Source organism: Peromyscus eremicus, chromosome 14, assembly GCF_949786415.1.
Source record: "Peromyscus eremicus chromosome 14, PerEre_H2_v1, whole genome shotgun sequence".
Lineage (NCBI taxonomy): Eukaryota > Metazoa > Chordata > Mammalia > Rodentia > Cricetidae > Peromyscus > Peromyscus eremicus.
The window spans coordinates 48,683,827-48,698,610 of NC_081430.1; the positions used below are offsets into that span (position 1 = coordinate 48,683,827).

Consider the following 14,784-nt stretch of genomic DNA (forward strand, 5'->3'; position numbering starts at 1 on the left):
GTGTCTAATCCCAAAGCCCTTCTGGGGCCCAGCTGCTTTTTCTCCATGGCTCTGCTCCCTCCAGATGTTCCCATACCCTTGTTGGAAAATGGAGGCAGCAGCAGAATTTAGTGTTGTGCTTGCTAGATTTTTTTTTTTCCTGAGGGTGGTCAGCATGATACAAGCTAAGGTTATCTGGGAAGAGGAAACCTCAATCTAGAAAATGCCTCCATCAGATTGGCCTGTAGGAAAGCCTGTGGGGCATTGTCTTTATTGATGATTGATGTGGGAGGGCCTGGCCAATGTGGTGGTGCCATCCCTGGGCAGGTGGTCCTGTGCTGTATAAGAAAGCAGGCTGAGAAAGCTTACATAGAGAGTAAGCCACTAAGCAGTACCCCTCCATGGCCTCTGCTTCAGTTCCTGCCTCCAGGTTCCTGCCTTGAGTTCCTGTCCTGAGACTTCCCTCAGTGAGGGAGTGTGGCCTGAGCGCTGTAAGCTGAAGTAAACCTTTTCCTGCACTACATAGCTTTTAGTCATGGTGTTTATCACAGCAGTAGGAAGCCAACTCAGGAGGCTAACAGTGGGGTCTCAGGAGGGCCTTCTGCCACAATCAGACCCATGGGAGCTCATCCATAGCTGTCTAGAGACTGAGTTGGTGGACGATTGCACCTCCGGTATGCTTTAGGACCATACAGGCCTCCACCAGGGCATGAAATTCGGTCACATGATGTTAAGTGTCCAAAGAAACAGCTGATCTGTTTCAATCCTTTGCTCTTGTTTGAGACAGGGTCTCACTCTGTAGGCCTGGCTGTCCCGGAGCTCAGTATTTAATCCAGGCTGGCCTCAAACTCACTGTAATCCTCTTGCCTCAGCCCCACAAGTATTAGGATGACAGGTATGAGCCACCCCATCAAGCCCTCAATTTTCATTTTCATAAGGAACTTTCCAGCAAGTTAATATTTTTACCCCAAATTTTACTTTTTAAAAAGAGGCATGTTCCTGGGTGTTGTGCCACACGCCTTTAAGCCCAGCACTTGGAAGGCAGAGGCAGGTGGGTCTCTATGAGTTTGAGGCCAGCCTGGTCTGTGTAGTGAGTTCCAGGACAGCCGGGGTTACAGAGACCCTGATTTTAAAAGGAGGAGGAGGAAGGAAAAAGAAAAGAAAAAGAAGAGAGAAAGAGACAGAGACAGGAAGAGAGATAGAGAGAAATACAGAGAGACAGAGACAGAGAGACCAAGAGGAACAGAGAGGGACAGAGAGGGACACAGAGAGATGACGAGATCTCAAGCCCAGCTCTTTCTCTGCTTAGAGATTTATGCATTCTTTTCTCCCTTCCCCCACATAACTTTTCTCTCCTCCTCATCTTTTTTTCCTCTTCCAGGAAGAAAAAATGTTACGCATCTTGGTGCAGAACAGAGTCCGGAGTGGAGTCTCAGGCATCGTGGGCATGGAAGTAGATGGGCTGCCTTTCTATGGTGTTCATGATGAGATGGTTCAGAAGCTAGTGGATGCCACCACAATGCACATGTGACCCGCGCATTGTTTGTGTGCAGAGTCCATACCCGATGGCCATCCTGTGTCTGGTTCTGGAGTCATTGCTCTATCATCCTTCATCCTGGCTTCTTCAGGCCACCCTTGTGGTCTGCTCTGAGAATCCTTCTGCCTGCTACTTCAGAAATAACTTGTGAACAGTTAACTGTAGGGCAGAGTATAAGAATAGGCGTTGCCATGACTTGGGCTAATTAAGAAAGGCTAGAGTCTTTAACACATGGAGTGTTGGGTTAGAACACTGGGGCTTTGTACTCACCATGACCAGCAAAATACTCATACTTTTGAAGTGCTTTCTTTTTCTAATAGTATTCCATGTACTGTTTGAAGGGATCTCCCAGAAGGTCCCTCCAGGCATCACATCCATTGTCCCTCACCTCCATTTACCCCGACATTTCTTACACATCCTTCCCATCTGCTTACTCCTACCCCTAGCCACACTCGTTGCCCTCTTTATGTGGGAAGGAAGCCATATTGCCAGTAGGGCCCAAAGGTGAGTTAGGCCTGCCCAGGACTCAGGCAGATGAGCTCATCCTGATCTTTTATGACCTTCAACTCTACATTTCTAAACAAAATCAGAAACTGAGCCACTGACCATACTCTGTTATACACTTAGTCCTGACATCAGTATGACAGCTTGTGTGGGATCTGAGCCTACTAAGTGTTATTTCATTTCTTTAAACACATCTGGTATGGTTCTTTAAGGGGTGTTCATTGTGAAGAAGGAACACATGGTATAGATTTTACACTCCAATAAATCAAGGGTAAAGAGAAAAGTAATTTTAATATAAATTTTAGTGTCTGTTCTCCATTTGTTATTTTGTCCAGGGCTCATGCCTGCAAGGTTCTTGCCTGCAGGGTTCATATCTATAGAGTCCAAGCTTGTGCTTGTGGGAGAGACTCAAAATGAGGGCCAGTCCTCCACCTGAGACCTCACAGCTCAGCAAACACACACACCTTGGCTCTGCCGCCTGACTGCCCAAGTCTCTTTGAGTTATCGTTTTTGTTCAGTACGAATTCCACACCATGAGGAGCTCTGATAAAGAGGATACCCTGACAGTTAACAACAAAAGTAGATGACTGCTAGGGAGACTGCCATCACTATGGAAAGGCCGCCAGCAATCTTAGGATTCATGTTTGGGGAAGATATTCGTGGATTTGGCTTTTGCAATAGTAATAGCAGAATTCTCCTCCAGCACTGAGCAAGCTGAAGAGTAGATGTGTTGTAAGCCATGCTTGCTGTGGGAAGAAATGTATGGGGAGGTGACTGAGCTATTTAAGAAAAAGGCTAAGACCCAATTAAGTTCACAGAAGGCAGAGAGGGCTTGTAGACTCTGAGTGGGGCACCCAAATGCCATCCCCTACAGGTAGATACACTTACAGCTGAGGCTGAGGTACAAAGGAAGGTGGGGGAGACCCCTTCACAACATCCAACTCAAGGGCTGTTGCGGTTCCACTTCCCAGGACCTGACTTTCGAGCTTTTCCGTTCCACATTGTGATTCCCACTCGGCCCTTGTTCTAGTCTTGTCCGATCTTAGGAGACAAGTCTGTGTTCATGTCTGTGATGGCTACCACCTACAAAAGCCAGTGACAGGAGAACAAGAGATGGGCCTGCATGGAACTGTGGTGTCACCCAAAGTGAGATCCGGGCCTGGTTCCAGTCATTGCTAGGTAAACGGAATCCGTGGGCTTTTTAGGATGCTGTGGAGAGGGATCCTGGGAAACAGGACAGAGGACACAATCACAAGCAAGCTGAGGAGCCTGGCTCACTGAGGTAGCATGCTCAATTCAAGTGAGCCAGCTCCTTAATCCCTGGATGAACCCTGCACAGCTGACACCCTGTTGCTTAGCTAGGAAAGGCGTTCCTCTGAGGTCATTTCTTGCCTCCCATTGAATGCCAACCCCAAGTTGGCCCAGCCCATTGCATCTACTACTTCCTGCCTGTTACACATGGCTTCTGCTGGCCTCTCCATGCAATTCATTGCTCTCTAGATAGGGTGGAGAAGGTGTGGCTTATTACCAAATTGTGCGTTCTCTACATCAGTGATGTGATGTGCTTGCCAGAAGTACAGAAGCAGAGAATGTAGTCTTTGGGGCAAGGTAGATGATGTCATGTAGGTTCTGATCCAGACAGCACATTTGAAGAACTAGATCTTGTTCAGATGAGAGATTAACACCTAAGCAGAGGGGACGTGAATTGTCTATCCGATTAGCCAGAGCTCACCAATTTCACTTCTCTGCTTGTCACTTAGAAAAACTACATTTCCCAGCCTCTCATGCAGCTGGGACCCATGTGACCAGGATCAAGCTAATGGAATATGAGTAACAGGGCTATCAAACACTTCCATACTTGGCCATAATTGCAAGTGGGGTGTTCTCTCTCTCTCTCTCTCTCTCTCTCTCTCTCTCTCTCTCTCTCTCAACTTTTTTTATTAAGAAATGTTTTATTCATTTTACATACCAACCACAGACCACCCTCTCATCCCTCCTCCCACTCCCCCCAAGCCTTCCCTCCCAGCCCACCTCCCATCCCCTCCTCCAAAAAGGTAAGGCCTCCCATGGGGAGTCAGCAAAGCCTGGTACATTCAGCTGAGGCAGGTCCAAGCCCCTCCCCCTACATCAAGGCTGTTCAAGGTGTCCCACCATAGGTAATGGGCTCCAAAAAGCCAGCTCATGCACCAGGGATAGATCCTGATCCTACTGCCGGGGGCCCCTTCAGCAGACCAGGCTACACAACTGTCTAGCTTATGCAGAGGGCCTAGTCCAGTCCCATGCAGGCTCCATAGCTATTGGTCTAAAGTTCATGAGTTCCCACTAGTTTGGTTTGGTTGTCTCTGTAAGTTTCCCCATCATGATCTTGATGCCCCTTGCTCATAGATCCCTCTTTCCTCTCTTTAACTAGACTCCTGGAGCTCGGCCTGGTGCTTGGCTATGGATCTCTGCATCTGTTTCCATCAGTTACTGGATGAAGGCTCTATGATTACTGTTAGGGTATTCACCAATCTTATTACAGGGATGGGTCAGCTCAGGCACCCTCTCCACTATTGCTAGTAGTCTAAGCTGGGGTCATCCTTATGGATTCCTGGGAACTTCTCTAGCACCAGGTTTCTCCCTATCCCCACGATATCCCTCTATCAAGATATCTCTTTCATTGCTCTCCCACTCCGTCCCTGTTGCAGTTCGACCATACTGTTCCCTTATGTTTTCATCCCCCATCCCCTCCCCTCTATTGCCCCCCTCATCCCCAATTTACTCAGGAGATCTCATCTATTTCACAAGTGGGGTTCACTTTACATTTCTTCTCTTACCCGTGTAGATGAGCAGGGGAAATCCCCCAATTGTGGAACTGCTACTGGAAAATTCTGGGGTGTCCCTTCATAGTTACCAGATGATCTCAGGGAAATTGGAGTCCCTTCTTGGGATTCTTAGTCTTGTTGATAAACGAATTTAATGGAACAGACTCAAATGGAAGCTTGAGGCTGGTGTTATTGGACATTAACAGGAAAACTCCATGGCAGGAAACCTGTAAATCTCAGCAGGTGCCCAGAGAAAGGATGGAAAAGGTGAAGGGGAGAAGAAGCCATTGACACTGGCATTAAGCTGGCATGGAGGTCACCCACACGGTGGCAGGCAGACACTAGGTGGTGACGGGAAAGTGAGGGGGGGGGGTGTCTAGAGATAGAGTAAGGAAGCCTAAAGCAACAGAAAAAGAATGTGTAGGTCTAGTCAGCATCTGAAAGAGAGACAGAAAGAAGGAAAAAAGGAAGTTGTGTCATTTCTGAGTCAGAACTCGGAAGGGTGAGCAGAGCCAGCTGGACCTCAGGGCTGCTCTTAGGGGACTGTACTAGGAGACAGGAATTCTAGGAAGGAAAATATACAGGATCTCATTAAAGGGATAATTATTCCTTTTATCCCTTTAGCATGGGTTAAGATGGGCACATCTTCCTAGGAGTGATCCCAACTTCCTGAACTGCCCAGCTGGGTTAACTCTTCAGGGAAGAGGCAGTGGCACATCTCTACCAATCTTTACGGTAACAGAAACCATAATGGGCAGATTGAAATCTGTCATCACTTGGGAAAGGACTTGCCAGAAAGCAGCTTTCTACTGAGCTTTAAGAAAAAGGTGTGCGTATGTGTGTAGGCATGTGTACATGTGTAGGCGTGTGTACATGTGTAGGCGTGTGTACATGTGTAGGCGTGTGTACATGTGTAGGCATGTGTACATGTGTAGGCATGTGTACATGTGTAGGCGTGTGTACATGTGTAGGCGTGTATACATGCATGTGAATGTAGAGACCAGAGGTTGACATTGGATGCCTTCCCCAATAGTTCCCCACTTCCTTTTTTGAGCTAAGGTCTTTCCCTGAGCTTGGAGCTCACTGATTCAGCTATCCTGGAACTCATGGATCATCTTAGTTTCTATTGCTGTGAAGAGACACCATGACCACAGCAACTCTTAGAAAGGGAAACATTTAATTGGGTGGCTTATAGTTCAGAGGTTCAGTCCATTATCATTATGGTGAAACATGGCAGCGTACAGGCAGACAGGGTGCTGGAGAGGTAGCTGAGTTCTGCATTTTGTGCAGGCAACAGGAAGTGGTCTGAGACACTGGGTGTGGCTTGAGCATATATGAGACCTCAAAGCCCACCTCCACAGTGACACACTTCCTCCAACAAGGTCACACTTACTCCAACAAGCCTACTCCTCCTAATAATGCCACTCCCTTTGGGAGGCATTTTCCTTCAAATCACCATATTGATCCAGCTAGACTGTCTGGCTAGCCTCTGGGATCTGTCTCTACCTCTCTAGACCTGGGCTCAGAACCTGGCTGGTTTTTTGTTGTTGTTGTTGTTTGAGATTTTTTTTTTTTTTTTTAGCTTAGTTTTGTTTTGTTGAGACAGGATCTCAATATGTACCCCTGGCTGTCCTGGAATTCATTCTGTAGACCAGGCTGGCCTTGAACTCACAGAGATCTGCCTGCCTCTGCCTCCCAATTGCTGGGATTAAAGGCATGCACCACCACTGCCTGACTTTTTTTTTAGTGTGGGTTCTAGAGACTGAACTCAGTCTCCATGCTTGCACGGCAGGCACTCTCCTGATGACGCCTTCTCATTGGACATTTTATGAACATAAAATAAACCTGTATTGGTCACTGATGTTTGTTTTTATTTTTATTACTTGGGGCCAGGGATTGAACCCAGGGCTAACCATGAGATACGCTTTTGCTCCCCACCCCGTTTTATGGCACTGTGATTTGAATGGGGGTTACTTATTGCTCCAATTCAATCTAGCTTTGACTAATCTGAGTTGGAAGGTTCATCACTGAGAAGTATCTTCAAACAACTGCCCCCTAAGGGTTACAGCCACAGTCAGAGCCAGTAGATAAAGTGATACTACTTTGGGGTCCTTAGGGGTTCAGATGCCCCTGGAATGGCTTGTCTGCATAGAGGTGAGTTAGCTGCCACTGCTGGTGTCTGTGGAGGGTGGACTGAGGGACCCAGAAGAGGGACTTAGCAGTGAGGACATTGGGTATTGTGACCTACCTCTCTGCTATGTTCCAGCACGGATAGAGAATGTCTCGTATGGCAGTATTCCTCTGAGAGTTGCTAACTGAAATCTCACCATTTCCCCCAGAGCCCTGGACACAGAGACCGGATGAAGTCCAGGAATGGAAACTCCATCCCCAGATGTAAAAAGCAGTTGGGTCAGATTCCGGTTTTCTCTAGAATGCACAACCGGATGGCAAGCAGCAGATAGGGTTGTATTCTGTAGTGAGGCTTTCTCCCACTCTTCTCGGGCCAACCCACAGGCCAGTGTGTGTAAACAGGAAGATGGGCCTTTGTCTTACTAAACAACACTAGTGAGTAGGAAAGGAATTTTTTTTTAAATTTATTTATTATGTATACAGAAGAGGGTGCCAGATCTCATTACAGATGGTTGTGAGCCACCATGTGGGTGCTGGGAATTGAACTCAGGACCTCTGGAAGAACAGTCAGGCTCTTAACCTCTGAGCCATCTCTCCAGCCCCGGAAAGGAATTTTAATGGCTTCTGTCACCTTCAGTCCAAACCAGATGGACTTCTCCTCCCAGCCCTTCTCTTAGGAGAGAAAGCAGTATTATTCCTTAATAGTGTTCTTGCTTAGTCTGTTTGGAAGAAAGATCTATTCTTCCATAACATTCCAGAACTCCAGGAGCCTGACCCACAGAGGGATTAAGTGGTAAAAATTACAAGTATGTTTCAATAGGATGTGAGCAATCCTTGGTGATAAACATGGAGTTGAGAGGATGCCCAGCAGACAGAAGTTGTCAACAAACAAGGTGGGCAGTTCCAAACACAACCCGATGATTCTGGGGAAATGTCAGAGAGATGAATGCAACAAGCCCTTCTTCTGGTCTGATGGGGGCTCACCCTCACATACAGAGTCCCATGTGGTCAAAGACAGAGGGAGTAGCATTCCCCAAAACACAGGGCTGGGTTTTCTCCTAAAAAGTCTCTGGGTGGATTTGTAACAACACCCTGCACAGATGCATCGGGGTAGATTTGCAACAACTCCCTGTACAGATGCATCTGGATGGATTTGCAACAACTCCCTGTACAGATGCATCCGGGTGGATTCGCAACAACTCCCTGTACAGATGCATCCGGGTGGATTTGCACCAACACCCTGCACAGATTCATCCAGGTGGATTTGCAACAACACCCTGCACAGATGCATCCGGGTGGATTTGCAACAACTCCATGTACAGATGCATCCGGGTGGATTTGCAACAACACCCTGCACAGATGCATCCGGGTGGATTTGCAACAACTCCATGTACAGATGCATCCGGGTGGATTTGCAACAACACCCTGCACAGATGCATCCGGGTGGATTTGCAACAACACCCTGCACAGATGCATCCGGGTGGATTTGCAACAACACCCTGCACTGGTACTGCACTGACCCTTGCCACAAGGCAGAAGAGAAGACCCTACTGCGCTCGATGGCTTGGACTTGACCACTTGGTGGGTGCTCAAGGGAAGCCCCCAAGTTGTCCTGGGTTTTCTCCAAGGTCAATCCCTGGATCTTCCTGAATATTTGGGGCCTTTCAAGGACACTTTGGACCTCCCTGGTGTGGGTGGCATCCCTACCCATAAGGATTGCACAAACTCTGCTGTGATTGGTTGCTTTGTTTTATTTGCAGACTGAAGTCACTACATAAATCCACCTCACAGTCCAACACAGGGACACTTGACATAAGGGAGAGACAATACAAAAATACAGCTCTCCACAGTAAGGGGAGCCAGGCTCAGCTTGTTCCAGTCCAAGCCAGTAGGAATCCAGAGTTGCAGGTCAAAACAGGGGGAAATACTGTGGAATGAAGAGGTGCAGAACACTCAGCGGTCACCATTGCCCCACAAGGTCCTAGGCTGGGGTAGGTGTGGGTCTCTCTGACGTGCAGCCATCTCTGGCAACTCTCTTACAAGGACTACTTATACCAGAGTGGAGCTTGAGCCCAGACCTGTGGTCAAGAGACATGACGATGTGTATGTTTTGTTAGTTTGGTTGTACCTAGGGACTCTGGGAAACTGCCACACTCCTCTCAAAGGCTGCTGGATGCTCTATAGTGTGTGGGGTGAAGGGTAGGAGTTACTCGCAGCAGTCACATGACCCGGGTAACTGTCTTGGCACACAGTTGCCATGGACACCCTGCCATTTGTGTATTCTCCCTCTCTCTCTTCCCTGGGGCTCTCAGGTCTAGCACTCTGGGCAGATGGAAACAAAAAACTAGTTAAGAAAAGCCCACATCAGGAACTTGGCTAGGGACACAGCTTCAGGCCCAAGTCCTCTTACTTGAGTTTTAGGATGACATTTGTGAAGGGCCCCTGGCATCTCCCCAGGGAGCCCTGAGGTTTGTCTATTTGCCATCAGCCCTTGGGGTTGGTGAATTTGTTCAATGAGCCCTGTAAAAGTGAGATGTGTCTGGCCCTGGGGCTTCTCCCCGACTGCCACTCTGCTGCTATTCCTGCCCTACCCACAGCAGTACCCCAAGCCCCACCCCCATTCTTCACCTTAACCAGTCTTCCGTTCTAGCCTTGTTATAGAGGTGAGCTCAAGCATTAGTAGTGACAACACAACTTCCTGTATCACCCGAGACCACAGCACATTTGGACTGGTATCACGTGTGACGACAGGGGCGCAGGAAGGCTTGGCAGGTGAACACCCTGGTTCCTACTCTCCTCCTCCATGCTCCAGCCCCGCTGCTCTTTGCAAACCTCCTGGGAGTGACAATTCTGACTCTGTCCCACCTGTAGACCAGGTGACAGCAGAGAACATGAGAGCGGACAGGGCTTCCATGGGCCAGGGGGCCCTGGCTGTGGCCCAAGACCACATTTCCTTCCTGAGGAAAGAGGCACCTGTACATGGCAATGTGGGAGACAGCCACCAGGCAAGCTCCAGACCACAAGGCCTGTTGGTGATAGCTCAGGCCTACCCAAGCCTCACATAGAGATGACTTAAGTTAGGCCAACCCAACTGTGGGCGACCCTCCCCCTCCCAGTGCGTTAGGGGTCTGGAAGGCTGAGTGGAGCCTGGTTAACAATTCAGGCTCTTCGCCCTGGGCCCCACTTTTCCCAGAGGCCTCGGGGGCACCCAGAGGGTAGGCCTCCCTGGCCCTGCTTGTCCTGGAGCAGGTAAGGAAGGCTAGGCAAGCTCCTCGGAGGCGGGCTAGGTCCCTGTGAGTGGTCTCACTGACGAAGCAGTACAGCACCGGGTCGGCTACACAGTTGAAGCTGGTGAGGAGGAGGGAGAAGTGGTAGATGTTGAAGATGCTCTTGGCAAACTCACAGCTGGCCTCCCAGAGGCTGCGTACCAGCAGCAGCACGTGGTAGGGCAGGAAGCAAGCCAGGAAGATGACCACGGTGCTGAGCACCAGCCGCTGAATCTGGTCCTTGCGGCTCTTCTGTGTGCCGTGGCTACGGCGCACCGCCCGCAGGATGCCCTGGTAGGAGGCCAGCAGCAGACAAATGGGGAAGAGGAAGCCCACCAGGAAGCGGTAGTAGTTGATGCCACGCTGCCAGGACTGGATGGGGTAATGCTCAAAGCAGACCCGGTGCCGGTCCTCGTCCTCGATGACTTCCTCGTGCTTGAGGAAGTAGATGCTGGTCAGCAGCTCCTTGGCCCAGATGAGCACGCTGACACCCACGGCCGCCTTCAGGGTTCGGAACTGGTGGAAGCGGAAGGGGTGGGCCACAGCCAGGTAGCGGTCGATGGAGATGCAGCAGAGGAAGCCCACGCTGATGTAGATGTTCTCATAGAGGAGGATGCCACACACCTGGCAGGAGAGGTCCCCATGGGACCAGTTGTCGTGCTGGAGTACGTACTGCAGCCAGAAGGGGAGTGAACAGATGTAGAACAGATCTGCAATGGTCAGGTTGCACAGGTACACTCCCAGCTCATTCCGGGCCTTGATCTGCAGGTAGCCGAAGTAGAGGGACAGGCAGTTGGCCGGGAAGCCCACCACCAGCACAGTCACATAGACCACCGGGGCCAGTGTCTGGTGGATGGTGTGGTCGATGGGGCAGGTTAGTGAGGAGTTGTCTGTAGTGATGTTCCCCATCTTTGGGCCAGAAGGGGCCTCAGCCTTCATGGGCTTGGAGATGGAGTCAATCTCTCTATTGGCATCTTGTGTCTAGAAGGTGGACTCAAGTGTATCAAGATCTGTTCATCATTGGTGGTAGGCGAACCCCTACAAGTCAAGGCAGAAAAGGCTTTAAATAGTCACAGCCAACATCCATGTAACCTACTGTATGCCAGGCACTGTTCTAGGTACTGTATTCATTTAGAAGCTGTACTAGCCAAGCAGCTCCACTACAACTGAATGAGACGTACCAAAACACCGAGGTGTGGCTATGGCTCCCCATCTCTGGCTTCCCTTATTTATCCCCTGTCCCTTGTTTATTTTCTGGTCCCTTGGTGCAAGCAAGGGAGGTAAAGAGGAGATCTAGGAGCATAACTCAGCCTGGTTCTCCAAAGGAGGCTGGAGGCAAGAGTACTTCCAACCTGTCTGCAGTGTGAAGGTGCCATCATCTTACACAGCAACAATAGTCTGCTAACATTATAGGACTGTAGTGACCAGGCCCAACACTGAGGCCACAGCCACTCCAGGGACCTCTCCATATGGCATCGGAAGAGACACTCCCTGGTCCACATCTTTCTGTGCTTTGGCAAGAAACAAAGGACAGATTCTCGTCACCGGGCCCTGTCCAGGTCCCTGCTACTCCTCACCAAGTGTTACCTCTCTCACCTCCCCGATGGATCTTGGGCAAGGCTCTGCACTAGGGATCAAAAGCAGCAAAGGTCAGGCCAAGTGCAACTACTTGCCTAGGTTTGTGAGTCTTCCTGAGCCTCAGTTTCTTCATCTGGAATTCGGGGATTAAAACCACCTTCCCTGTTTGGTCAGGACCACATCAGATGGCGGCTGGGTGGTTATCGGGGACAAAAGGGTCAAAGATGCTCCACTTCTTCCCCACATTAGCGAGATGACCGCATGGAGAATGTTTGTTTGTTTGTCTTGTTTTGGAGACAGGTCCTAGAACTCGCTCTGTAGACCAGGCTAGCCTTGGACTCACAGAGATCTACCTGCCTCTGCCTCCCAAATGCTGTGCATTGAGAATTTAACAAATGGAACGCCAGGCTACAATCATGTCTAAGGGTAGAATGCAATGTTTGGTTGCCAGCGTACTTGATAAATTGACGCATCAGAACAGTAAAGGCTTGAACTGTTCTATCGATTTAACCCTTCTGTCTCAGCTGGAAAATCTCACCAGGGTTACATCAGCATTTTTCTTTCCTTCCTCTTTTTATTATTTGTTTGTTTGTTTTTGGAACAGCTTTGTCTACACATGTAGTCTCCTCAGTGCTGGGGAGACAATGCCCGCCACCTGCCCTGCTCCATTGGCATTTTCAAGCCATTTTTGCATTCCTTGAAGAAGCTGTTTGAGGTACAGTATTTGCTGTCTCATGGTGAAACTTACCGTCACAGGTCTCCTGCATGTTTATGCTGAGGTCATCTAGAAGGTGACACGATGCTGTGATCTTTCAGATATTTCTTTTTCCCACTCTACCCCTAGCCAAGAACTCTTTCCTCCCCCTTGAGAACCTACAGTCTACCCGATTGAAGATTCTAAATTAAGCTGTTTTGTGATGCCTGCAGATCAATACTGGCCTTTGTGCTCTCTTCAGAAAGCTGAGGGCTAGCTGGGCTCCTGAGGGAAGCCTCTTAGAGGCCATGACCAAATCTCGGCAGACCGCAAGACTCCAAGTTCCTACAGCTCTCTCCAGAGCCAAGCCTCCCCGTCCACCCCAGCTCTCCTCTCCACCACTCCCTCTTATCTTGCCATGGTTCCCACCTGGCTCAGGACCACCAGAGCAGAGATAGGTAGAGGAGTTCACAAAATCTACCGGGAAGGGGCTCAGAGAAATCTGGACCCCGCAGCTCCAGTCCCAGGGTCCCTGAGGACTAACACAGGGAATTTCTCTGAAGTCACACTCAGTCTTGTAGATAACTACGCACAGTCACCTGCTCTGATCTGTGGTTTCTGGAACCTTGCTCTCAGCTACCCAAGGTTAAATGTGGCACACGAATATATTTTGAACTTGAGAAGCTGAGGCAGGAGGTTTCGATGCCACCCTGAGTCATCTGGTCACTTAAACAGTAATTAAACAAACACTACTACCACATATATTATATAGACACATATGTATGTGGTGGTGGTGGCACATATCTACATATCTGTAATCTCAATAATTATAAAGCAGAGGCGAGAGGATCACTGTGAGTTCAAGACCACCCTGGGCTAATTGCTTAGTAAAATTCTGTCTAAAAACAAAATGATATTTTGAAAGAGAGAAACTATATTCACATAAATTCATTACAGTTTACTATATAATTATTCTTTTTATTACTAGTTATTGCTCACATCTTTCTATGTATAATATACAAATTAAACTGATCATAGGTACTGGTGCATACATGTTTGATAACTCATGGAGTAAATAGAGGTCAGTACTACACACCTGTGGTTTTAGGCATCTGCTGGAGGTGTTGGATGTGTGCCCTTGGGATAAGGTAGACCACTGTATAGTCAGTTTTCCTGGATAAAGGGACCAGGATTCTCATGTGGGTTTTTTTTGTTTGTTTGTTTGGTTGGTTGGTTTTTTGTTTTTGGTTTTGGTTTTGGTTTTTCGAGATAGGGTTTCTCTGTGTAGCTTTGGAGCCTGTCCTGGATCTCATTCTGTAGACCAGGGTGGCCTCGAACTTACAGAGATCCGCCTGGCTCTGCCTCCCGAGTGCTGGGATTAAAGACATGCGCCACCATCGCCCGGCATTTCTCATGTGTTTTTAAATGAGCAGGGGATGATGGGTCTGGTCCAAAGCCACACTTTCTCTCACCTGGATTCCAGCTCCTCCTAACTGATATAAAGCCCAGTCCCCTCCTCTGCCCAAGCTCTCTCACCCTAACCAGCTTCTTTGCTCAGAAGCACCTCCAGCCCCTCGCCACGCTCTACCCTAGCTCTCCTCTCCACCTCATGTCGGCTTCTCCCACCCGCATCCCAGCCCTCCTGCTCCGGCCCCGTGTCAGTCACAGTCACCCTCCGGAGAAGCAGCCGGACCACCTCCTTGCTTTGCACACTTGGAAGCAGCTTCTCTCACACCTAGATTGAAAGCCAAGTACCCCCCCTGGTACTAGCTCCCTAACCTTGCCTGCCGCCTCACCTGGTGGCCACGCAACCAGCCTCCTGTGCCTCTGTCCCTCTACCTGGATCTTGCCGAGCTACTTCTTCCTAAAGTTCTCCTCACTGTGGTTCCTGCCCCACCCACAACAGCACCTGTTCCTGCTCTGCTAAGATCTGCTCGACTGTCACTTCCTGGAAAGGCTTCTCCTGGCACCCACCACACACACACACACACACACACACACACACACACACACACACACGCCTATCTCCATCTCATCATCCTGATGGACTGCTTCACAAGCTTCTCAGATTTATGTCTTCTTTATTTAACTTGTGTGACTGTTGACGGCCAGTCTCCCCAGGGATGCAAATTCCAACATAGCAGAGGTCTTTCCACCTGTCACTGATGTCCCCCCAGCCGTGTGAACTATTTAGGGACTTCTTGAATGACTAAGTAAGAGTCATTGCTCATTTTCCAGGTGAGGAAAGCGAGGTCCCAAAGGGGAGCCTTGGACCAGCGAGCTGGCTCAGCT

The 14,784-nt window shown here is 49.2% G+C and overlaps 2 protein-coding genes across 2 annotated transcripts in view; one reads left to right on the forward strand and one right to left on the reverse strand.

Moving 5' to 3' along the window:
* The window catches only part of Dglucy (D-glutamate cyclase), a 38,787-nt gene extending 36,440 nt beyond the window's left edge, over window positions 1–2,347 (forward strand). Inside the window, exon 10 of the mRNA XM_059279387.1 lies at window positions 1,361–2,347. Within this exon, the coding sequence (XP_059135370.1) occupies window positions 1,361–1,510 (150 nt within the window). The 3' untranslated portion in view covers window positions 1,511–2,347. The remainder of the gene's footprint in view (window positions 1–1,360) is intronic.
* Window positions 2,348–10,031: 7,684 nt separating this feature from the next.
* Window positions 10,032–11,230, reverse strand: Gpr68 (G protein-coupled receptor 68). Its single transcript, XM_059280024.1, has one exon. The coding sequence runs from the start codon at window positions 11,157–11,159 to the stop codon at window positions 10,032–10,034; it is 1,128 nt and encodes a 375-aa protein (XP_059136007.1). The 5' UTR covers window positions 11,160–11,230.
* Between the last annotated feature and the right edge of the window lie 3,554 nt (window positions 11,231–14,784).

Bases quoted from the DNA above. Each gene is read 5' to 3' on its own strand.
- Gpr68 (XM_059280024.1), bottom strand. From the start codon at position 11,159: ATGAAGGCTGAGGCCCCTTCTGGCCCAAAGATGGGGAACATCACTACA.